This window comes from Orbicella franksi, chromosome 1 (genome assembly GCF_964199315.1).
Source record: "Orbicella franksi chromosome 1, jaOrbFran1.1, whole genome shotgun sequence".
Lineage (NCBI taxonomy): Eukaryota > Metazoa > Cnidaria > Anthozoa > Scleractinia > Merulinidae > Orbicella > Orbicella franksi.
Window position 1 is genome coordinate 18,449,404 of NC_138145.1, and position 26,435 is coordinate 18,475,838.

General features: G+C 39.0%; 1 protein-coding gene across 1 annotated transcript; it reads left to right on the top strand.

Annotated features, from left to right (window-relative positions):
• Window positions 1-299: 299 nt before the first annotated feature.
• On the top strand, window positions 300-26,435 carry LOC145494662 (uncharacterized). Its single transcript, XM_081474204.1, has 15 exons — window positions 300-395; window positions 2,633-6,075; window positions 10,496-10,609; window positions 11,183-11,282; window positions 11,878-13,227; window positions 13,883-13,948; window positions 14,546-14,713; window positions 15,295-15,392; window positions 15,724-15,853; window positions 16,991-17,097; window positions 18,184-18,279; window positions 19,486-19,648; window positions 20,157-20,237; window positions 21,149-21,621; window positions 22,814-26,435. Exons 2-15 carry the CDS (start codon window positions 2,704-2,706, stop codon window positions 22,949-22,951), a joined length of 6,456 nt encoding a protein of 2,151 aa, XP_081330330.1. The 5' UTR covers window positions 300-395; window positions 2,633-2,703; the 3' UTR covers window positions 22,952-26,435.

Here is a 26,435-nt window from a genome sequence, read left to right on the forward strand (position 1 = left end):
GGACAGCCGGCTTTAATGTCCAGTTTGGACATGACGCAGTTCTGACCGAGATCTTGAAGTAGGGCGATAGCATTATCTACCTTTATGTACTGGAGAGAATAGTCTTCGGGGGAGGCGGTGTTTGGGGTAGGATAGGTGGAATATTGTCTGCCATCCCGAGCAATGTTTCTTAGGAATAGCCCCAATGGGGAAGACAGATCTCAGCCACCTTTTCCCGCTGTTTACTTCTACCCCTACCGCCTACTTCCGGGGGCTTTATTTTTACGCACCCTACCCCTGTTACGTCCTGCTAATCATCGCTCGCTTTTCGTTGCCAAAGATGGCGGACTTGTCTCTCTTGGTGACTGAGTCTTGGATCAGCTTGTACTAATACAACAGATTTTACTGAATAGCAGGTAAATCAGTAATACTTTATTGTCTACACTTATCATTTTGTCATTTACAAAGTGTACTTACGTGCAAACGGATAATTTGAGTGCTTCCATTAAGCTTAGATGATAAGAGTTGCACTCTGCACGATCGTGAGTCGTGACGACTGCAACTTTATTTACTCAATCTGCTTGTTAACAACGGGACAATACAAGATTGTTTAGTTCTGTTCTGTCTTTTTGCAGTTTTGTTTTCTTACAGGGCACTATGCTTACTATGGAAAACGGTATTACAGGAATCATAATTTCGTTTGAGTCTGTACTTTATTCAGCTTTGTTGACGATTATCGATGCGCGAACTTACATCGAGAAAGAGCTAAAGGCTACCAATAATTTCGCTTGAAACCTAAGCGTTATCACAGATAAATTTGTTTGTGGCTCATTTTCATATGTTGTACACAATTATATGATTGCTGCTGATGTTTTTAATCGAAATAAGACCGTCAAATTTTTTGCCTTTTGGACTGTGGAGCAGCCATAGTTGGTCCGAAACGATATATAGGTTTTGCAATTTCTGATCTCTTTTTTCGCAGGGCTTTTACCTAAAGAATACGGTTTATGCTGTTAGTATTATTACTGACTAGCATGTAAGTTATTATATTTCGTGTGCTACGTATTTATTAGACTGTGTAAAGAATCAACTGATAATTACGGATTATGAAGCGATTCAATGTTACTTCCGGCTTTTTATATTGCAAGTTCCCGCATTCACAGAAGGTTCCTTCTTCTTTTGACACTGTAAAAGCTCATCGTCAAATGTGTTTTCGAAAAATCCTCTAAATCTAGATAAATTACTGCTATAGAAAAACAAACCTTCTGCATGAATGAGCTCCCTGCTCAGTAGGTTTTATTTAACTCGAACAAAAGGTTGATGACATCATTATTGATTTTTAAATTGCACTTTTCTGGTCGTGGCCCGTGAGGAGGTTCCAAGCTTTGGGCAGCAATTCTGTGCAGTTTATGATACTTCCATGCCAAATAAGCTCAATTTTGTTGACATACGTATCTTATGAGATGTTTTGGTGTGTAGTATTGCTGTATATTTTTAAGAGTTGTGCCGTATTTTGGTGAGCCTGTGGAGCAAGCCAAATTACAAACAACTAGGAAAATTATATAGGGGATATTACACAGTGGCGAGAAGATATGAATTTTATGTTCGAGTGACAAGAACAATATCTCACGAGTGAGTGCGGTGAATGAGTGAGATATTGTTCTTGACAGAAGAACACAAAATTCATTCATATCTTTGAGCTAATGTGAAATGTTCTTTTTATTGTATAGACATACTGATGACGGCGATTTTGACAATTTTCCAAAAATTTCCAACCACTTTCCGAAGTTTTCTGAAAATTCTCAAAACTTGTCTGAAGGTCACACGAATGTTGCCAAACATTTTTAGAAAATTTCCGAAGATTACCTAGGATTTCCGAAGGTTACGAACGATTGCCGAAGACTTTCGAGGAGAAACCGAAGATGTTTTGATCATACACCAACAAATTTAAGTACAATTTACGAGACAAACTTGATATCAGTGAAATCATCGATATCTTTACTAGTGAGGATATGGAAAATACACCACCTGAGTCCTGCATGTGGTTTCGTGTGAATTTTACAAGTGGTGTATTTTCCAGTAAAACACTTGTGTCTATATAATAAAAAGTGACACTACACACCAAAACATCTAATAAGAGATTTATTATCCAACTGCTGTAGTCAATAAATTTATCAATGGAAGAGGGAGGGTGTGACAGTTTAGCATGCACACACCGACCTGTACGGCAAACAGGTTTTCTACTATACAAATAACTGTACAATGTCGCTGTTTATATGTACTCTTATTTGGATGGTATTCACTGCAGTTGGATAATAAAGTGTAATATTTTGTATGTTTATGAGTGATGGCCAAGTTTCAACAGGCATCCTACAATTTAGTCTTCAGGCCTGCGTTGTTTGAAAGGTGAATAATGCTATCCACAGGATAAATCACTATCCAGTGGATAGCGTGGTTTGTTTTGTCAACATTTATCCGCTGGGTAATGATTTAACTGGTGGATAGCGTTATCCAGCCTTTGAACAACTGGGGCCAGGTTTCCAGTTTGTTTTGGTTGGCAGCTCTGTTAACGTGTATTTTTCAACCTTTCTTTAAAAAAGTGATTGAGCCCTATCATTATTTTAAGGACATTTTCCTGTCTTCTTTATCTTAGACATACTACTGGGTTGCAACAACTTTCTGGACCAAGTGTAATTATTTGAGCTGTAAACGCAGTCAAGAGCCATGGAAATTGGCACACAAGATGCTGAAGATGAGATGAGAAGTCTGACACAAACTCTTCCACCAGAAACAGTGCAACATGTATTGCAGTTGAAAGTGGCAATGAAGAATGCCTCTGAAGATGAATATAATGCTGTACTGAAGATGTTTTCAAATAAACCAAAGGAAGTACCAGCTTCTGAGGAAAAATCATCACTCCAACCTGAAGGCAGTGCAACCTTGGGCAATACAAATGTTGATGGTCACAATGGCCATGGAAGCCGTGAGCTATTATTAGAAGTATCTGATAATGATGAAGAAGCTGGCGATTGTGAAGAGAACAGTGCTGATAAAGATCTCAGTGTTGATACAATGGGAAAAGAAGATAGGAAAAGTGGCTATGATGCAGATGAAACACCATTAGATCCAGCTTGTGCAACAGATCATACAAGTGTTGATCCTTTTGATTCTGTTGAGAAAAGTGTCCTCACTCCCAATGAAGATCAGAAGTTGCAGGAATTGTCTAATAAAGCTGAAGAGGTGGAAGATGATCTGAGTACCACAAATGAAAATTCCACAGATTTCTTACAAGAGAGTGCTAGCTCAAGTGAAGATGAAAAAATACCTGAGCTGTTGTCAAAGAAAGCTGATGATGTTTCTTCTGGTGTTGAATTTATAGATGATGAGGGATCTGTGGAAAGACTCTCTGATAAGGCTGAGATCAATGGAACATCATTTGTGGAGGAAACACGTTACCTTAAACAGGCCCCTCTTTCAAACTCTCAGCCACAGTCACTGGAAACAGAAATTATAGAGAAGAATGACCCAAAAATAGATGAAGGTGAATCATCGTCTTCAGATGATGATCAAGCAGTATCATCATCATCACATTCTGTGGTGACGTCAAGTGACAGTGACTTGTCAGAAGCAGCTATACCAAATGATTCTTTTCAGGCTATCCAGTCAGATGGAATAAATGATGATATACAAAATAAAGAAGTGGCTCCTGGTACCTTTTCAATAACTGGTTCCAAGGATGATGGCATTGCAGTCATTGAAGATGGAGTGTCACAAGTAGAAGCTAGAAATGAACCAGAAAGCGTAACTGCTCCAGTCTTAGAGAGGACATTGTCAATATCATCGAATGCCTCTGAAGATGAATATAATGCTGTACTGAAGATGTTTTCAAATAAACCAAAGGAAGTACCAGCTTCTGAGGAAAAATCATCACTCCAACCTGAAGGCAGTGCAACCTTGGGCAATACAAATGTTGATGGTCACAATGGCCATGGAAGCCATGAGCTATTATTAGAAGTATCTGATAATGATGAAGAAGCTGGCGATTGTGAAGAGAACAGTGCTGATAAAGATCTCAGTGTTGATACAATGGGAAAAGAAGATAGGAAAAGTGGCTATGATGCAGATGAAACACCATTAGATCCAGCTTGTGCAACAGATCATACAAGTGTTGATCCTTTTGATTCTGTTGAGAAAAGTGTCCTCACTCCCAATGAAGATCAGAAGTTGCAGGAATTGTCTAATAAAGCTGAAGAGGTGGAAGATGATCTGAGTACCACAAATGAAAATTCCACAGATTTCTTACAAGAGAGTGCTAGCTCAAGTGAAGATGAAAAAATACCTGAGCTGTTGTCAAAGAAAGCTGATGATGTTTCTTCTGGTGTTGAATTTATAGATGATGAGGGATCTGTGGAAAGACTCTCTGATAAGGCTGAGATCAATGGAACATCATTTGTGGAGGAAACACGTTACCTTAAACAGGCCCCTCTTTCAAACTCTCAGCCACAGTCACTGGAAACAGAAATTATAGAGAAGAATGACCCAAAAATAGATGAAGGTGAATCATCGTCTTCAGATGATGATCAAGCAGTATCATCATCATCACATTCTGTGGTGACGTCAAGTGACAGTGACTTGTCAGAAGCAGCTATACCAAATGATTCTTTTCAGGCTATCCAGTCAGATGGAATAAATGATGATATACAAAATAAAGAAGTGGCTCCTGGTACCTTTTCAATAACTGGTTCCAAGGATGATGGCATTGCAGTCATTGAAGATGGAGTGTCACAAGTAGAAGCTAGAAATGAACCAGAAAGCGTAACTGCTCCAGTCTTAGAGAGGACATTGTCAATATCATCGACAAGCACTCAAACCTCATGTGAAAACCTCCACTTAGCAAAGGATCAAAGCTTTAATACCTTTGGAAAGTTTGAGTATGGAAATCTAGACAGTATTCTGAGTGGAAATGAAAAAGTATCATCAAAGCTTCCTTTTTACTACCAGCCTCAGATCGTCATGCATGGGGAGAAACCCATCTTAGTCCTTCAACCTGTTCCATCAACGACTCCTTCATCAGACAATAATGACTGTGTTGCAGGAGTAGAAAATGGTGCAGTAAAGGCTTCAGTACCAATCATTTTACCTTTAGCCTCACCTGTTATTGATAAAGCAACAAAAGATGCTATTTTTCAGCAAATAAATGGGACAGCTGCATCTTCATTTGAGGAGGAGGAAGAGTGTTACACTAGAAATTCTTCTAGTGAGAGTTTCTCCAGTGGTGTTTCACCATCAGTCATGGCGCCCGTGTCACAACAAAATGGCACAGATGGTGATATGCAGTTAAATGCCACAGGGCATGATAAGCCTGTTTACCAGAGCATTCCAGTGGCAGAAAAATACGTTGAGACAAGTGAGAGTGAAGAAACGGAGAACTTACCAGAGTGGGTACCGGCATCTGAACTTGATAAGGCATTCTCTGCAGCTGCAAAAGAAACTTTGGAATCCACCAAAGAACAAACCCCAGTTACACTTACATTTCCAATTGTTAGCTTGCCAAGTACAAATCCTTTTGCAAAAGACTTGGCAGCTCAGGAATATGGATGCAGTGATGTCAAAGAAGATAGTTTGTTAAACTTTGGCCCTGAACAAATGCAACAATATTCTTTATTTGGACCTCCCAGTTCACCAAGCTTGTCACAGGGTGCAAGACCCAAAACATACCAAGATCCAGGTCATGTTGGCAGTGCAACAAACCCATTTGCTCCTGATTTAACTCCTAAGAAGCAAGGAAGAAGGCGAGAACAAAAGCCAGCAGATGCCACTGAGGTAGTCATTTCAGCAGAAGTGCATCCATCTTTGGGGCAGCCTACAGAAATTCACGGTACACAGCCCAAGTCTCAGAGACACAGAATGTCTAGTGAGTCCATGGTTACACTTATTGAAACTTCCTGTGCTGACACATCCCTTAGCTCTTTTGAATCATTGGGTGTAGATGAAGCACAGAAAATAGCCCAAGTAGAAATGCCTCAGCCTCAGCCTCAGCCTCAACAGGAAAGTAAGAAGACCAGCCAAGCCACAGGGAAACCAAAACTGCGTGTGGTAAGTTCAATCTGAAGCTAATAAATTATGTGTCTCTTTTGTTTATTAAGCTAGTTCTTGATCTTGTACAGGCCAAGCAGAGTTTGGTGTACACTGTACCAGTCAACTTTGGGCATTACTTCCTGACACAGCCCTCGTGCTTGGCTTAATAACACGTACATGTAATTACTGAAATGCTACCTGTGAAAGTTTTGTTTTATGCCAGTTTCCCCTAGTTTAATGTTTGTTTCTTCATCTCTCAGCTGTTTCTTTGTTGTTTAGGAAAAATAACATCTTGACCACTTGAAAGAATATATTTTTCATTCACCCTAATGCAAAGATTTTTTTCTCACCTCTTGCTTTGTAATAACTTTTTAATTGTTGCTACTCATGCATGTAATTACTTAACACCATGGAAATTAGCCTTTTCTTTATGTCATATACCAAACATGAGAGACCAGGTTTTACCACATTACTAAACACCAAGAAGAAAGTTGAATATAATTATGACATGCAGTGGTGTATTTTTGATGAACTTTGGGCAGTTTGGAAATGTGTTAAAACAGTGTTGCAATAGTTTTATGTATCTTTTACTGCATTACTAAACACCAAGAAGAAAGTTGAATATAATTATGACATGCAGTGGTGTATTTTTGATGAACTTTGGGCAGTTTGGAAATGTGGTAAAACAGTGTTGCAACAGTTTTATATATCTTTTACTGCATTACTAAACACCAAGAAGAAAGTTGAATATAATTATGTCATGCAGTGGTGTATTTTTGATGAACTTTGGGCAGTTTGGAAATGTGGTAAAACAGTGTTGCAACAGTTTTATGTATCTTTTTGAGGAAGGTGCGAGAAACTAATTATGTGTTGAATAGCCTTGCCACTTCCATTTCATAACATAAAATGTACGAATAACCAGGCATTTTTAAAAGTTAAATGAGTTGTTTTCAATTCATCTTTTTTGAAACTTCTGCAGTGCCTGTTACATTTGTTGCTGTCACCTCCCCAGTGAGCCAAACATTTGTGTCTCTCACCCTCGATTAGCGCACGCACTACGCCAGCTGCAGATACATGTTTACAGTTAGATTTCAGTATAGTTTTGTATGCTGCTATTCTGGTGTTCTCGTTTTTGTACAGATTTGGTTACAATAGTAAAATTTTGCTTTCATTTTAGTTGCGCACTTGGTAGGGTAGTTGATTATGTCAATGTCAACTGTAGTACACGCATATGGTGTAAACCATACCTTGTGTGATGCGCAGAGCATATGCACACCAGCAAAAGTAGGCACCGTCCTTAATCAAATCTTAAAGTAAGGAGAAAAGAGAACAGTAAAATTGTAAGAATCTTAAAGTGCCGCTGAAATGAAATTTTCGTACGCTCTTTTATTGGCCCAATCTATAGTTTCAAACGTGCTTAAAATAATGGGGAACTTTATTTCTGTCAAATCCTACCGGAAAGTGCTTTTTTTACCTGCCAAAATCAACATTTTGGAGCAAAACTGTGTCCGGGCTCTGGAACCGAGTTTAAGGACCTTCTGATGTCACTGGTTGTATTCACGCAGGAAGCACTGTAAATTCTGTCTTGTTTTCACTTGATTTATTCAAGTTTATTCTTCATATTATCGATACCTACTAGTTTTCTACCTTGTAATTTTTGTCCAGCCTTGACAGGAAATACACATCATAAATGTTGGAGGGTGCCAAAGAGTGTAGATTCACCAAAATGAATGCTACAGATTAGAACAGCTCAGTATATTTTTTGAACATCTTGAGTACTCGATTGGAGACTTCGAAGAAGAGTGTTTCGACTTAAATATAACTTCCTTAAGCCTAAACACGACATATAACGTCGTCTGTTTTCAGCTTGGTTCTGAAATTTGGATTCTCACATATATCTTTTGTCGAATATATCCTCGGCAACTCTACAGCATTAAAAGCGGTAAGCGCATCAGCCATCCGCACAATCACGAAGTTATTCACAGTCCACAAGCTTTGAGTTGAGTTCTTCTTTGCACACAGAGGGCATCATTTTATGATACTAACAAGTGATAGTTGTTTTGGTAGACAAAGAGTATCTTTGAAAACTGTGATCCACAGCAGGGTTTGCTTTATCGCCGCATACATATCAGTCTAAACAAAGCGGGAATTTTGCTTCTCTTTTACACATATCTCCCAATTGCAATATTTTAAGGCCGATGGATTACTCTGAGTTCTTTAGTGCATACTTATGTCTATGATCTTTATTTAATAGAATTCAAGTTCAAAGCAATTCGTTAAAACATCACTAGTTAACCCTCCTTTGGAAGGTTTATTAAACAGAATTTGAACTAATTTGCATATATGACCTTTCGCCACCGACATTGTCACGCTCTCTCTCATTTCCTGAAAACATACCTGTAGGGTCATGGCAGCTTAGTTTACTTTCATAGTTTTAAATTCGCTCCCTCCATATAAAAGAAGAGGGTTTCTTAAATTGTTGCTGTTGTGATAACTTGTACGATGTGGCAGATACAAACTAAATACATCAACACATTAATAAAGCTTTTACCTTACTTACTTACAAGTGGACTAAACGTCACTGTAGCACAATCTCGTCCGCGGTGAAACTCACCAAGCGTCCGGTTTCCTCGAAGTGAAGCGACTCGAAAACTCAAAGCATTATTGCTGCGATTCGTGCAGCAGCACTCCAGATAATATTTTCAAAAGCCACTTTGTCTTGTTTTCATGTCTTTTTTACTTTATGAGTGTAGATATTGTGTAATTGAGTGCTGGCCATTTTACAAAGAATCCTGATCATTTTTGCGATTTAAGAACTTGCACTGGTTTGCTTGCCTTCATAAAAATAATATCCTGGAAATATCCAATAAAATAGACTGAAAAGCCCCAGGATCGACTCTCCACGTCTTCATGTCTAAGGCTACTGTTATTATCTGCTTAACACTCTGAGATGTCCTTAAGATGTTTTTAGGGGGGCTTTGAAAAGTATTCTCTTCTCCCATAATCACTCTAAATTTTCAGCGCGGCATGAGAGTAATACAACCAGTGACGTCACTAGGCTGTTTTGGCCGCGCCAAGATGGCCGCCAATTTTGCGCTTAACCAGCCAACTTCAAACGGCTGAAAAAGCAGTGTTCACTTACCGTATGCAAAAAAAAAAAGTATGCAGTGTTTCCAAGTAAGGTTGAAACTTTATTATTAAGCAAAAATCTCACATACGAAAATTTCGTTTCAGTAGCACTTTCGTGGTAACTAAGTTGAGATATCCAAATGCTTCCTTGACTGATACCCAAGTTCTGTGACATGGTCTATGAACACAGCTACCTCTCATTGCCCCCAGCCAGTGTGGCATTTTTTGCTAGAGACCGTCTCCCATTTACAGAAGAGCCTATACTGATGATGTCAACTACTAGATAGTAAAATGTCTTTAAACTTTGAGTTTAACTGTCTGTGCCAAACCGGCCAGGAGTGGTGAGAGGTGACTGTATTTGCTGGCTAGAGTTAGGCACTTGGCTGTACCCTCATTTCACCTCTCCCCTCACAGGAGATTAAGGTGGCTCCCTAGAGTATTTACGAACACCCTTCCTATAGAGCGCAAGTTAGAAAAGGAAAGATAGTAATTTCTCTTGAAGTTTTCCCTGGAGAGATTTACCAGTATGGGTACTGTTAATATAAGGCTTATTTTTTGATTGTCAATTTTTGAACCAAGGCCATTATCATGGCAACATCTCATCTAATGACAGGCAGATATGTTCCTCATTTTGGCCTGAACTCCTTAATATTTTTACTTTCCTTCAGTGAAAATTTTTCATACTTTGCCACATCATGGAAATAATATTGACTGACACTTTGAATTGGTTAAAAGTCAAGGTTGTTGAGATGGTTTTTCCAATATTCTGTAATTTGTCATTCTTCTAAATATATTAGATTAACTCTGACAGATTTAATAACAAAAATAGGGTATTTTATAGGAATTGTATGTGGTTGCAACTGAGCCAAATTTTAAAAAAATTCACCAAAGGAAACGTGAGAAAATTCACTGTCAGTTTTGCTTTTTGTGCTCATCTTGACGTCATAAAAATTGAAAAACACTGATGTTTTCCTTTGAGCGTGTGCAGATTACTTGAACTTTCATCCTATGTGTGCGTGCAATCATAAAACTATAGGGAGCCGCCTTAAATGGGTACTAGTAGACAGTAAACCTGTGCAAGCTGCAAAAGTTGACTGTAATCATGAATCTGTGATGCCATCACTCACTCATCCTCGTCACTTCTGTGAGTGGAGCATAAGGTTACAGCTGTGAATATGCCATACACTTGTTTAATAATTATGCTATAGATGGAAATTAGGACAAAAAGGTGTATGGATTTTTGGTTGACACACAAACCTTGAAAGAATTGGTAATTGACAAATATTTTATTACGATATATTTTTTTCAGCCTGGCAAAGTAGCTCCTATCTGGATGCCTGATTTTGGGTGCTACAACTGTACTGCCTGCAATATAAAATTTACACTTTTCATCAGAAAACATCACTGTAGAGGTTGTGGGAAGGTGAGCTGACTTTAATTCAATGGTTATTTGAATGCCAGTGACTGTGAAGATAATCCACCTATGCTATGTAGCCATAATTTCATAATATGAGCTGAAATGTTAACACAAAATCCGATAGAAAATCAAGCAGTTTGAGGTTTTACATGTAGTGGTCAAAAATCTGGTACCAGAATAATTTAAGTATTTTACAGTCATTTTAAAAATTTACGTTTTCGTAAATAATACTTAAATAATTGCCTGAAATAACACCGAGAACAATTCCCATGGGAACGAGAGAAAATAAATTTCAAAGTTCAGAGAACTTGTGCAAACACAGGCAAAATTTCATCATCAGTTTCATTTCACCAGTACTTTGAAGTGTTTCATAAGAAGTTCAACCTTCGTCTTTGACATTTGGTGTTGTTAGAAATGATTTTTTTTAGCAAATTTTTAAAACAGTTGTACAGAAGTTTGCAGAAGGTTTTTGTCCACTTGTTACTTGAACTTCTGGTGGATTCTGTCTTAAGCTCTTTGTACTGCATGAAGCATAATATGTGATGAAATGTTAACGGTTTTTCACTGCATGTTTAACAGATATTTTGTAATAGCTGCTGTTCCCAGCTGGCTAGATTTCCTTACATGGATTTCAAGATTGGTAGAGTTTGTTCTTCATGTGCACAAGCTATTAGAGAAGGTAATTTATTACTTATTTTCTTGTTTGATGAACTTCTAGTTTATTTTAAGATCCTAATTCTATGTAAGAAACACAGTAATTCATTTTATTGCTGAACTCATTTTGCAAGAGCATATTCAACAGATCTTATATTTGAACTGCAGAGCAAAATATGAAGACATGAAAGATCATTGTACATAACTTAAGCAGCATTACTGGTAGGCCTGATTGAGGTCTTGGAATCTGTTCAATCCTGGATTTTTTTTCAGGCTTTATTTTCACAGTTGCTTAAGTTGGACTTAAATACTGTGATATGTCTATAATAATTATGCAGGTGTCTGTATGAAGAGGGTGTCTGAAGTACAGGTACCACAGACTGTGAGCAAGTGCCCCCCCATTCCCCCCACCCCAGGCATACATTTCTTTGATGTAAAGTCTGGGGTCCCATATTTTTATGAGTTGGTAACAGATTCTTATGAAACTTTTCATATTTACTAAATTTTGGCATGTTAAATTGAGCAGTGAGGCTTCTTTTGTGGTGTTTGAATGAAAATTTCAGAAAAGTATGGCATGAGTAAAAAGTTCCATTGGTTTGCTAAATTTCTTCTTTTTTTAGTTACTCGTTTAATGAAAAAAGAAGACCCATCAAAACCAAGTCCTGGGCAGCAATCAGCAATAGAAAATCAAGGAGCTGCAGCATCTCCTGGGCTGCCTGCTCAGAAATCGTCTGCACTACAAACTAGACCACTACCTCAAGGTGTTGTGGTGACTAATGGTCAGGCACAGAGAAAAGCAACCACGCCTCCATCTGCACAGATTCAAAGATCGGCAACTCAGTCTGCTGCTGTGGTGTCATTACACCAGGGACTGCCAAGAGGTGTTTCAAACCAACCTGTCCAGTACCGACCACTAACACTGCCACCAATGTCCACTGCAGGGATGCAAAACACAGCAACAGCATTGCCTTTTTCGAACCCATCTGCTGCTGTTTTACCATTAAATCAGGGACTGCAGCCTGTTCAGTACCAGCCCCTGACTTGGCCACCAATGTCAACTGCAAAGGTTCAAAAATCAGCGACGCCAGTTCCTGCTCTTGTGCCATCAAATCAGTTACAACAGCCATCTCAGGGACTTGTTACACCAGCACAACCAGCTAATCAGTACATGTGGGTGCCCGCTTCTGCCATTCAGCAAAGCATGCCTGTCGTTTATGCCAACCCTGTTGCACCTAGTTTGCAGGGGGGACCAATGTTTGTCAGTTATCCCCAAGCAGGTCAGTTCATTCCGCAGCAGGCTCCAGTTGTGCTGATGACCAGTCAACCATCATCTACTTCATGCTTGCCTCGGACGACTACCGTTATGCAGGCTACAATTGCAACGACAAGTGAAAGAGCAAAGGGAGTAACCCCAGTTTCAAACAGGTCCTCAGGTGGGACAGTGACAACGTTCAGTGTTTTGCCACAGCATGTTGGACAGTCAGCTGTCCAGTCAGCTCAAAGGAATAATGTTGGAAGTGTAAGACAGCCAACAACAACTGTTAATGAAGCTTCTGTTGGCAGTGCCATGCCATCAGTTAGCAAACAGCCAGTGGTACCCTCCTTTCCCCAATCTAGTCATCAGACTACTTCATTAACCAGTCAGCTGCCTTTGACTACCCTTCCGATAACTTCTTCGCCTCATCAGCCTCCAACTCCCTCTGCAACTACTGCATCACCATCCCAGAGATTGCCTGATGCTGTGGTAAGGAGATTCAATGAAGACAGTCAATCCCATGAAAGTGTTAATGGAAGCTCGCATTCCAGGGAATCAGATGGTAGTTTCCTTGTTGCTGATGAAACAGACCCAAGCTCAAAAGATTTCCATCTACCATTAAGAAGAGCAGGAAGGACCATCACTTGGCGTTACAGGACCCAAGGGAAGAGTAAACTACAAGAGATGAGGAAGTCTTTGGCGAAGGATTTAAGAGGTAAGTGTTATTACATCCCAGGAGAGCTAGAAAGCTGATATTATAACAATAAATTATCCTAAGATGTACTCTAAAGAGTATGTTGATACAGGTAGGGAGAATTAAATTCTTTGGGCCTGATAGAGTCCAAATAATGGACTTAGGTGTAAGCCAGTTGGACTAAAAAATGTACACCCCAACCACATTATGCTATTAGATCAACTGGTCCAGCTTTCACTTGAAGTGCAAACTGAGACCTCCCAGTATAAAATAGACCATCCTGTCTTTGACATGATCTTAGAGCTTTTTCAGTGATATGGGTAAAGAACCTTTAGTATAGACTTGTAAAGAAGAATGACCGTTTAAGACAATCAGATATTTTAAGCTTGATGACAACTTTTTAAGAGGTAAATTCAAAAATTAGTTGGCTTGCACATTTAATTGACTCTTCTAAAGTCAGGTTCCTTTTAAGCTTTGTTTTCACTAGCAATTTTAACATAGCTCGCTTTTTAGTGAGGACAGCATTGAAGAAGAATGAGTGTGTTGATTACTCTATGGCTGTGCTTACGGGACACTGTGTTTACGCTTTCAATGCATATGCTTATCTTTCTATTTAAAAAAATGACATAAAGCATTTCTTCAATTGTTATTGATGCCATTGTTATTTTTGCTGCAGATTTGCCAAATGGAATAACAGTTCAGGCCTCTCAAGACCTCTTGGTTCACATCAAGAAAATGAAATGTATGTATCCATTTTTTAGTGTGCGGGATTGTAAGAGAGCAGTAACTTGCTGGGTTGCTGACCAACCCCAGTCAGCTCCTTAAACTGAGTGAATAGTACTTAGTCTAGTGTCATTATTTTATAACCATTGTTAGCAGAATGTTGCTTGAACGCTAATGCAAATGCTACAATCTGATTGGCTGGGATATTTCACACTTTGAGCCATTGGTTTGCAAGTGCTGAAGTTCATCTCAACTTTATTTTCTCCATTTTCCATAGTTTCAGAGGAATGTTTAGAAACATCACTGGATAATTAAGTTTCTGTGAAGGCTGAAAGACGGATGTTTAACTGTTACAGGACTTTGCTTTTTTAAAGAAAAACCCTTGAGATTGTTGAAAAAAACAGATGAATGAACCTACACAACTGCAGTTTTCAAAATTTAATGGCAATTCAGTCCATGCGATGTTGCTCAAGCGTAGCATTTAATTCCCATTCAAGTTGATAGTTTAAGAGGCCTGTCAATGGATACTGATTTTAGATTCCTTCTTTTTTCCCACTGAGGATCATTAGTCAACCTAAGTGATTTTTAGCAGACTTTTCCTTTCATTTGCATTCAGTGAAAGAAGGAGAGAGGGACATTGCTGTGTGGTGCTATCAGAGTGACGGACTGAACAAGTTCAATCATTTAGAGGTTGTGGTTATGCTGGAAATGAGGAAAAAGGAAAATGTCTTTCCTGAGGAAGTGCTACGAGTTTACAGAGGCATATTACATCTTGCAAAATTGGGTAGGTACCCAACACAAAACTCTTTTTAATTACATTGTTTTTAGGTACATTACTTGACCCCACTGCAATTGTCTTTCAAATTACAGTTTGTTTGAATCATAAAGTACTATATTTGGATAAGCTACAGACCATGCATTTCTTTAACCACTTGATGTACTGTATGGAAGGATACTTAACAATGATTTCTTCTTGAATTCCATTAAGTTAAATCTTCTTTTGGTTGGACTGCCTGAGCGTCCAACCATCAATTTATTGTATTTATTTATCTATGTTTTTGAGAGGAAAATAATTTACGTTCGTTTGAGCGTAGCGAATTAGAACGTAAATTCATTTTCTGTACTGTAATATTATTTTATCAGCGTCCATGGCCGACTTTTTGTTGAACTTATCAACCATTGAAATAGACACCTTCCGGGCTCACTGAAAAAATCTAAATAAGAATAGGGGTAAATGTGGCTAAATCGTTGCTAATTGACCCAATAATAACAATGTTCACTTTATCTGTCTGTTATTCCTACTGTTATGTAGGCTGTTGTTTTGTTGTTGAATGTGAAGGTAGTTTCTTTTCATCTTTGTGGCAGAAAATCGTTTTGAACATGGTAATTATTTATCAAGCAACAGTCAGTTTCTGGATTGCAGTGATGATGCTGGCTTCATTTTTGTGTCCAGTGAATTAAAGGTAAAAATTTAAATACCGGTATCTAGCAATTGCTGTGAGTGCATTTCATCGCCGAATTTACAGCTGAAACTTGACACTAAAAACAAAGGAAACAAGATAATGATGAAAAACAAACAGCCGGTCGACACGTGTGGTGTGCAAATGCTGCTCCTGACTTGCTGACCTAAACTCTGTAACAGGGTGAAAAAAAAAACCACTAACACTGCACATGCCTATATCCATGAAGCCCATGTAGGGGAGTACCTCCTGGGAATTAAACACCCTGATTGTATAAGAACATCTTTTTATTTTTGTCAGGTTATTCAATGTTTGCTTCTCTGTGCTTTTGCAGTCTAAACCACGGGGATTAAAAGAAATGAAGGCACCTTTCTTGTATGGCATTCTGGTGAAAAGATCTGAACTTTCTGCCGCCATGTTTACGCCAAGCAGACTTCTACTTCAATTGGGAAATAAAATGCAAAGTAAGTTGAAGAAGGTCTTATGTTTTAATTTTATCCCCTTCCGCTCACTGATTGGCAACTCTTTAATTTAATGGACGTTTGTTGAGTGTTAGAGATGTTGTTGATTAACAATAAACAGTCGGAATACTAATTGACATAGTCTGTGAATATGTTTGTGAAAGAGTCTTCATCGGCAAGTACACTTTTCCAGTAATTTTATTTTCATTTTACTACCCTTACATGATAATAACTCGACCCTCGGTGTAGGAAAAATAAGTTGGAATTAAGAGTCATTTCCAGAAATGGCTCACAATTTCTGGAAACAGCCAGAGGCAAAATTTCCGATGTTTCGTAATTGATTTTGGATACAGTAATTAACACTTTGCAAATGTTTGAAGTGCTCTAGCTAGTACACATTGAAAAATGCTTTTTGACTGAAAAGCATTTTGCCATTTGATTTTCTGTGGCCAGCAAAATTTAAGTTTGAAAATGCAATGTTGATCGTCTTCGTTTACATTAAGTGATGCTTCATTGAATGAATATTTCATGGACGTACTTGTATTTCAGCAGATTTGCAATACAGTTGCACTCCGCTATATATATTCAAAGTCTTGGGGAGAAAGAGAAATAATTCAAAACAGTAGAGGCCTGAAGAAACTGAGTCAGTATTCAACGTAACCTGCGATCAAGAGATTGGCATTTGTAAATTTAAATGTCTTGGTCAAGCACACAACGTTCAATCAATCAATCAATCAATAACTTTATTAATGTGTCAAATACATTCTAGCCGAGGATAAAAAACCCTCTACTAATGGGGGACACATAAAATAAATAAAATAAATTATAAAATTTAGAAACCTAAATTTGATATTTACAATAAAAAGAGACTAAAATTTAACTTCATTATTTACAGTAATTCCAACAATTCTAAAATAATTCAATCGTAAGTAGATCGTGTGCTACATAAAACACAGTTCTCGCATTCATGTTCAATTTTCTGTGAAAGATTAGTTAACGTGATCTGTCTTTTAAAAGATCTTTCACAATGATCCTAGAGAGCGTTTGAATTGCAGTCCTGAAAACGGATCTAAAGCTCTTCAGGGCAGTAAGACTTAAAGCAAAGGTCCCTTGTGTTGAGACTGTTTTCTCTTTCATCAGGTTTTCCGTTCCCGTTGTGGAACAATCGAGATCGAAGAGCTATCAATCTTGGTATCCAACAGGACGACAGGTTCTTCCACACATTGTTTGCCATGAACAAGTACCTGGTGTGTATGAAACCCTTTTTCACTGTTCTTTTATTCCTCTCAATTATTTTCAATTAACTTTGATACATTATGTTTTGGAACTACCCTTCTTCTTTACTTGATACTCTTTTTCCGGAGACGTGCTTTTAAACAGAAGTAAATATTAAACTCCCGTGTGTATTTATGCACTGTTGGCTTATTCAGTTTATGATTTAAAATACGCCTGGTGTAAACGCAGGTCTCCTAAATTCCTAGGGAGCCTTGAACATTTTAACATATTACACTCACTTGCTAACGCAGCGTAAATATAAGAGTTTGTATGGGAATGTAACCATCGTTCAAAACAGTTCGAAATATGGAAAAGAAATTCTATTAGAACGACTTACTTCGACTCTTCTGTGTTTACTTGCGTTCTGTGGCGTTCCGGTCGCCGTCTCAAAGCGATTTCAGCGAGTATTAGTTTCACCGTGTTCCTCAAGATATGAATGAATTCCGCCACCCTCAAAAAATATTGGCATCAAAATAAATCAGTCCCCAGAGCCGCTATAGTGAATTTCTCTGTGGTTAGTTTGATCCTGTTGCTCCCAAGAATCCCAATGTTCCGCAAGACAGAAGTATATCTCTAGTGACATGGATTTTATTTCGTAAAATACCCAGAAGCAAACACGAATATATGGAAACACTGCTCGGCATCTCTAATTTGAATGGTCACAGTGTAGGGTTTTAATTGTCCGTAAACCCTGACGTTAGAAATGATTAGTTGTTGTACAAGACACAAGAAACTGTAGCTCATGAAAGTTCTGAGCAATTTTGCCAGCTTTTACGGCTTTTCATCTACTGAATGTCACTAAAAGTTAATGCCAAATTAATTGACTCTGAGAGTCAAAGGACTGTATATTATGACCACACTACTATTCCCTTGCTGATTGGTTGAAAGAGGTTCCTATAGTCTAATTGAAGGACGCACTGTCTCAATGCTTTACCGATTTTGTTTAAAGATGGTTTATTAAAACTAATCACAAGCGCCAATTCACGTGGATATTTTGTTTCTTGATTGAAATTTGGCTTTGTTAATTTTCTTAACTTCCGTCTTTGTTTTTGTCGCAGAAAAACGGTGTACCCGAGGCCATGGTTCCTGGGCTTTATGTGGTGAAAGAAGACAATAAAATTATTCTTCAGGTTCCCAGCAGTGGTCAGAGTGCGGTATGTGGTCATATTTGATCGACATCTAAAATCTCCTTGTTAAATAAGTACATTGTGAAGCAGGCAGGTGACGAGAATTAGAAAATGCAATCGTGTAGTAAAGATGTCTTGATGGCAGATGTTAATACGAATGGGTGGAGACTTTGCGAAGAATTAGTGTAAAACTTGGCTATGTGACCTTGGTTACATGAAATATAAACACGCAAAAACTTTGGCTGCGTTCATTTACCTCAGCGAATTTCTGCCATTGCTAAACAGTGTTTGGCTTTAGCAATAAGTCGTGAATGGAGTGTGTTTACGAGGCGCGGTGGCCTCATGGTTAGTGCGCTCGTCTCTGGATCGAGCTGTCTGGGTTCGAGCCTTGGCCTGGGACATTGTGTTGTGTTCTTGGGCAAGACACTTCACTCTCACAGTGACTCTTTCCATCCAGGTGTATAAATGGGTACCTGCGAATTTAATGCTGGGGGGTAATCCTGCCATAAACTAGCAACCCATCCAGGGTGGAGTAGAAATACTCCTATTCGCCTCATGCTATAGAAACCGGGATAAGCTCCAGCCTGATGAGCCACTTGGCTCGTATGCAGACTTAACCTTTTACCCTTGATGGAGTGAAAAACTGGCTACTTACACTTAAGCCACAAAAAAGTGGCGTGAAAAGCATCACAAAACTAATCAAACTGCAACTTGATGTTATCGACTAAAGGGAATGAACGCACTCCTTGTGGAGAACTACAAAGGGGTTCAACTCCACTGATGATTTATCCTTTCACATTGAAAACGGTCTTTGATCGACGATTTTTTAAAAAAAACAAGACTTTTAAGACCTCTTTTATCGCACTGCAAAATGACTCTGCTCCAGATGGGGAAAACTGGATCTTTTCTAGAGGTTACGTGTCACCATTAAATTCAAGGATTTCGTATGCCTGCTATTTGATATCTCGAGAAGGGAAAAATTCTCCTCTACAGGCGTCTAAAGAGAAGTCATTGCCGAGAGATTTTGGTTCCTTGTACCCCAAACAATGCTGCATGTGCTTTCACACCCGCTTCTTATACATTTTTAGTTTCCCTTTTGCAAATAGTTTTTGAAGTCTCATTGTCTGTAAAAGAATCTTTGTCTTGTCCACTTAAAGGTTTATATGGTGGCCCATATACTGGCCTCCTAGAGACTACGATTTAATAATAGTGTTCTTTCCTAATGGTCTGTAGATTGTGGGTCTGTTGGATCGTCTGGTAAAGAAGGAAGATCAAACAGCTACTGTGCCGCTATTGGCTGACATACCTCCTTATGTGGATAACTGTAAGATTGTAGTCTGCAATGAACGTGGAGGAAATACTGTACAGACATTCGGAAATACAGCTAACAAGTCAGGTACATACAGCAAGTTATTAAGAGTTTTCTTCTCAACGGGGCGGACTCTCATGTTAAGTGGGCAGCAGGGCAGGGGTGCTTGTCGGAAATTTTGAGTAACGGGAATTTTGAAATTTTGAATTGCGGTTAACCTCAAAGGGGACTGATCTGGGCGTCGCCTAAGCGTGGATTGAACCACAAAAGATACATTTCTACACGGACACAACACTGAGACCTTTAGTCAAGCCAATAACGATCAAGTACTTTAACCTGCTAAGAAATTTTATAAACCATCAGCACAGTGTGACGGGTAATCCTGCAAGATACCTTAAAGTAACAAAATCATGTTGTTTCTGTCCTGAAGGCCCTAAACGAGATCAAAATCTTAATTGTACAACGACCAGCATCCCCACCCCTTAACATGTAGTATGGGGGGATCTCTTTAACTGTAGTCCGTTTAAACCAGCACTTTATAACCATCCCCATAAGCTGTTATATAAGCGCTCTGACACTAAGTTTTGTTGATCAGTTGTAGGTCTTAGTTTTCTGTTGCTTCATCTTGGAGTAGATGCCTCTTCGCCTCTCAGCTTTGGAGGAGAGCTTCTAGATGGTAAGCATGAAATTTAAATTAGTTGAACCTCTGCTAGAGGACACCTTCCGTAGACAGACATCAAATTGTGATCCTGTTGATTTTCTTACTAAAATGCTCTTGTTAGCAGAAACATACACCCTGGTTCAAGTCTTGTTGGCCATAATAACATCTCATGAGTTGATAGTAGAGAAAGAGAATCAAGACTGAAATACACGACAAATTAGAGCTGCATCTTGCGTTAATACAATAAGGGCCCACTGAACAGAAAACAATGATCAGTAACTATGTGCGTATATCTAATAAAGGTGAAGCTAATAGGAAACATTGGTTAATAGTGGAGTCGACCGCAATCTACCAGTACTCAGCAAACTTTATGCCAGCTGAGAAAAAAATATCTTCTGAAAACTTGAACCTACGCGACAGTTGTTTGCCATTTCCATTTCATCTGAAATGCACTCATAGCAAACATACGGTACATACTGTTTCAGTGAATCCTTCACTTTTGAAATTCGATGGTAATTTTGAGTCGATTATATGGTTTGGTTAAAAAAAGTCTTTGGAGCGTAGAAGAGAGAAGAAGCTGAAAAAGCTTTCAGGTTTATACAGAACTGGTATTTGTTAGGTATTTATTGCCTAGTCTCCCACGCCATGAAAACTTCACGTCCGATTTTTTTATATCAGATTTTAGGTTTAGACTTAACTCACTGTTTTACGTGCTTTAGACTATCATTAGACTTCGTACGTCTACAATAGAAAATGTTTACATTAAACGATTGTAATCAATTTACGTATTAATATCTCCAATTGCCAGAGAAAAGAGAGAGAAAAATACTGAACTACTGACTGATAAGTTGTCGTACAATCCACCATCTCCAAGGACGCTGTTTGATATCTCTGGTTGAAGTTTTTAAAATTTCTTTCACCGGCAGATGGTGTGCTACTTTTCTTCTCTAAGAGCCACACGCAAAAGCTCCGCGAAAGCTTGGCATCCAAAGCCAACTGTTATTTCTTCCTGGGCGATAAATTTAACATCGCACACTTCGAGCTGCGTTGGGTGCCAGACGTAAATTATCATGAATTACCAAAACCAGCGAAAGACGCCGATTTCCCAGAAAAGACAGACAACCGGTTGTCTGAAACAACCACTGCCGATACAACAGCAAAAGAAACCGGAGGCGATTCGTACCCAGGCACTGCGACCATTGACATTCGGTACTCGGGGTATGGGAACGAGGTTGAACTTCTGAAGAAAGTGTTCGACGACACTGGGAAGATTCTGAAAATCCTGGAAGGTAACATTCGGCAAGCGTGCACCGATCCACTCATGAAACACGCCAACAAGATGAGGCCTGGTGAGAACCAGGAGTTACAGCTTCGTGTTGTCCTGAGGTCGAGTTACAAGGTAAGAAAAATGTGGTGAGAAGTGCTCACATTTTCACAAACACAAACGCGTAAACGCAAACTTGAATGGCTTGTTCCCTCTATTAGACGTACCCGCAGGTAATCATGGTAGTTGTATTCATCAAAACAAATATCCAGTCCAAGGTGATGAATACAACTACCATGATTTTCTGAATACACGTCTTATAGAGGGAATTGGCCATTAAAAGTGCTTTACGACAGATAAGCCTAAGCTCCCCCTGTCGCAAAAGCAATAAGGGGTTGTCTTTCAATATGTAGCTTTGTCCCCACCTTGTCGTCCTGCAAACATTTCCCCGCAACTTTTTTCATGTCTGATGCCAATCCTTGCCGGTAACCTGACCAGAAATGCTTGCGCTGCTGGCTACTACGCCGTCGTGCAAGTATAATGGGGACACTTAAGGTTTGGTTGACAAGCACCTGTTGACCCCCCACTTAATGTTGGAAACGTGGGGCATTTTTCAACTAAAATCATTTTCTGCTTTATAAATGAGGAGGAGGACGGAGACGTGTTAAGTCTGGCAAAGCTAAAAAAGCTAGTAAAGCTTGTTGAACTAGTGATGGATAGTGTTTATTGTTGGTGTGGACATTTCTTTCTTGTCTCACAGCCTGCATTTTTATTAGTAGCACCAATTCTTAGCGGCAGCTGTTAGGGAAGGGATGGGGATGGAAGGCGTATTAAAGTCTGACATATCCTAGTAAGCTCTCCTTGCCTTCACCACCCACTCTAGCTACTCTAAGAGCTGTCAAGAGAGTTTGTTGCTTTAGACAAAATCGTGTTTAAATAAAAGATTGCTGTTGTTGCTATTGATCGCAGGCTAGCACTGAAAAGGGTTCAAGTCCTTGAGAACCCTGAACCCTGAGAACCCTCTTTGCTATGTGTGTTCGCGCAAAGCGCTCTTTGAATGATTGTCTTTAGGTTAAGGAACCTGACTAAGGTCTTTGTTGTATGTTTTTGTTGGCGAAATACAAAAGGTGGTTATGTGGGCTCATACAACTAACCAATAGAAGCATTCAGGCATAGTCAGTGAGTATAACACAAAAGATGTGCAGGGTCAAGGACCTCCCAACATAAATCTCAGCCTGTTTTTTTGCTTCTTTGATGTTTACCGTGTTTCTTAACAATTTCCCTCTATGAACTATGTCTCAGCAAATGTTTTCTTATCCAAATGTAGAAATGGTCTGTTGGCCCCAGTGATCTTCCCACAGCTCTTATCCGGTCTCTTCAGATGGCTCTTCACACGGTCCAAGTTCCTGTGGTGTTCGAGGGGGAACTGGTGATGAGTTTTGATGTCAGTGTTGTTAAACAGTAGTGTGTCATGTCACAGAAACATGGTGACAATAATGCCTCATAACAAGAAAATGCAAAGCGATTAATTTAGAATTACAATATTTAGGTTAATGTTGGTTCACATACAGTGACCGGAAGTAGTCTATGTAGGAGATGTAATGAAATTTTTGGTCACTTGGAGGGTTACTTCCGGCTAGGAGGTTGTATAGTTTCTAAAGAAATTTGTGCAAAACCGGGCTAACTTCAAAAATGAAGTCCGTCAACGACGCAGAAATACCCCAAGGGTCATATATCAGTTTGAGTGGTCTCGCGAAGGTAACTTGAACAAATTGAGTAGAGGTTTAATATATCATTTATTGGGTATTCCAGGCCTCAACTTGAGACGTTTGACACTTATGTCTAGGTTTATAGAAAATAATCTGGGTACACCTTCCTTTACCAGTCCCCGTATGACGGGCTCTTCAGATACTTGCTTGTCTGTCTTAGAAATGTATCACCCCTTACCTTACTGTACTGGGAAGATGAATAACTGTATTTTACACAGCAATTTTGTGGTTAGCCCCAGCATTTTTAACATACTCTTTACTTACAACAAAACAGCAACAAAAACCTTTATTTCACCCCAGAGTTAGAAATGACAACGTTTTGCTAGAGTAAAAACAAGAATGATAGGTGTGCTGGCTACCCGAAATAACTTATGAGGTCAAAATGCCAGGCAGCCAGTCAAAAGAGAAGGTATTTTACATGGTTAGGTCAGGGACACAAATAAACAAACAAGCAAACAAACAAACAAACAAACATAGACACATACACACAAAATAATCGAAATATACAAAGTTAAGCTAAGTTAAGCGACGTTATTACGTACAAAACGTTTTACTAATTGCCATCCTTGGCTACCTGAAATTTCCATATAAGCTAAAAAGATAAGGACGCCAATAGTTATAAGATTATACAAATAGAAATAATGAAGTCAAAGTTTAAATCCCACACCAATCAAATCATATTTTACCGAGAAATAATTTTGTTTATACCAACTTACAAGTTGATTAAAATAGCGTTTATTAGCTTAAAGTAATAAGACGGTGCAGGAAAAAGACGCAACATTTTTTGAAAAAAGAGAAAGACAAAAAAAGTAACAAAGTAAACGGATGGTTTAAAAGTCAAGGACGGCAACTGTCTGTCAGGAAAAATATGAAGGTACCTAAAGCAGGAAAGGCGCGTTTGTTAGTCAGACGGTTGATGGTTTATGTTGGATGTGTTTTGGGTGTGTTCATGTATTTCTATTTTGAGACGGAAATAATAATGAACTTCCATGTGAAGGAAACTCTGCTGTCTTTGGGTACACAAAGGAATGTTTTGCTTTCCCCTGTTTAATTGCAAGCATTGCATTGTTGTGCAGAAAATGTTCGTGTGCGGGTTATTTTTTTAAAAGGTAACCCACTCTGTAGTAACTTGTAAAACACTGCTCAGTTCTGCGACCTATCTTACACTTACAAGTTACGTTTTTATAAAAATTCTTGAGGTGTAACGTAGAGAGGTCATGCTCGCTGTTAAACGGTCTGAAACTTATGGCAAAGCAAAAATGTTACTCTTGCTTGCCGCCGCCATAACGATCTCTGAGGGAGTGGATTTGGAGACAGAAATGTTATGTATCCGTAAATATTTGATATGTTCATAAGTTATAGGATTCTACGCCCCGTCCACACTATGCCGGAGAGGAATTTGAAAACCGAACAGTCACCGGTCATTTTGGATTTGTATTTGCTGAAAACTTCGACAGGGAAATCACATGATTACCCTGGAGCCATCGTTTTCGAAAAGTTCCGCGCGTTTTGGAATGTTTTCCGCCCACGCGAAAACGAAAAGCTGGCGTTTTCAATTTTCTCCGGTTTGAAGGGCGTTTTCGAAAAGCTCCGTTTTGGTGACGGATTAGTGTGGATGGTAGGCCTAACCGGAGAAATAAAGTTGCGTTTTGAAATTTCTCCAGCGTAGTGTGGACGGGGCTTTTGTCATGTTAGTTTTTAGAAAGAATGTTGATCTTGAGACACGATCTGTCAGTCTAATGTCACATTATTTTGTCAGTTTTCAGTTAACCCTTTGAATACCAAACTTTTGCCAAAAAATACCGTTTTTAGCCGTTTAGTCAGGTTTTTTAGCTGCCATGACGCTAAATAAGCCTAAGTTGTGCTAAAAAAGCTTTTTTTTGCTAAAAGGAGAGCTTTTTCGAGGATTAGGTACAAAATGGGGCAAAACTTCAATTACAGGCATGCGCATAAGCCAAAATTTGGACTTTTTTTTTTTTTTTGCCATTAACCGTTCTCAATTTCGTTTGTTGGCCCTTTCCTTTCTGTTTTTCTCTGCCCTTTTACACTGGCTACCTTTTGCATTGTATGTTCTTTCTGGCTGCAGTGAAAAGTTGGATGTTAATTACGGGCGAAGCCTAGAAATGGACCTCGATCAATCATAGGCGTTGTGGACCATTTTACCACCGTTTTTGCACCAAAACTGATAACCTTGTTTTTCGATTTGCGATGTCGGAATGTCGTCGATATCTAAACCTGACCATTGTGCGGAAAGGGCTAGCCTAGCACTACTATCAGCTTAGCAAGAATATCTGATGACATTTAAATTGATGACGTCACAAGTGGTACAAAGAGCACGACCATTAATAACGCATATATGCGTAGTTGGTATTCAAAGGGTTAAAACGTCGAGACCCGATTAATTCAATCTCTGGGACGAAAACCGTTGGCGCGGTCTATTCTAGAAAAGGGGAGTTCCAAAAGAAATGATACCCCCTTCCCGCCTCATCACTGGATTTGCTCCCCTTAGCTTGCTCGAGACTTCATTTGCGTCTCTCTTAAACTCAAATACCAAGAGGTGATATTATTGTGGAGATCCGAAAATAAACCTAAACGAAGCCTTTATGTGCTCTGCAAGAGGGGTTTCCTTGGCATTATTTTGGTGAAAGGGGTGGGGAGGAGGAGGGTAGGGGGTTGCTATTGGTTGAAACGACTCTAGAAACGACAAGGTAGAAGCTAAGAGTACTGTGCAATACGAAAAGTTCTCTGAACCGACTGGTCGAAAACGGACAAACACGTAAACAATACCTGCAACTGAGCATGGCCTATTCTTGAGGAGGGGTTGCAGGGGGTGTTATTTTGGGACGGCGATGGCAGACTCGGTCTCCCGCTTAACCTGTCATTTAATGATTTGTTTTGGTATTTACCTTAACCGTTTCGTAACCTTTTAAAAAAGATATTCAGCCGTTTCAGTATAATTTAACTTAAGTGCAAGAGGTTTTTTTAGGTTGGATAAAAATATACCACTTCTGTGTTAGACACAAACATTATAACATTGTTTTACGTTTGTAGTATTTAAATTTATTTAAATTTACTGTAACATAGATAATGAATAGCGAGAAGACAAATAGCTGCAGAATATTATTATGAATTTGTTAGACCTCTGTTGTCATGATTTTCACGTGTTAGATGCACCTCTAT

Coding starts and splice junctions, on each gene's coding strand:
- LOC145494662 (XM_081474204.1), top strand. CDS start 2,704: ATGGAAATTGGCACACAAGATGCTGAAGATGAGATGAGAAGTCTGACA. Junction 6,076..10,495: donor GGAAACCAAAACTGCGTGTG/GTAAGTTCAATC, acceptor TATTTTTTTCAG/CCTGGCAAAGTAGCTCCTAT. Junction 15,393..15,723: donor TTGTGTCCAGTGAATTAAAG/GTAAAAATTTAA, acceptor GTGCTTTTGCAG/TCTAAACCACGGGGATTAAA.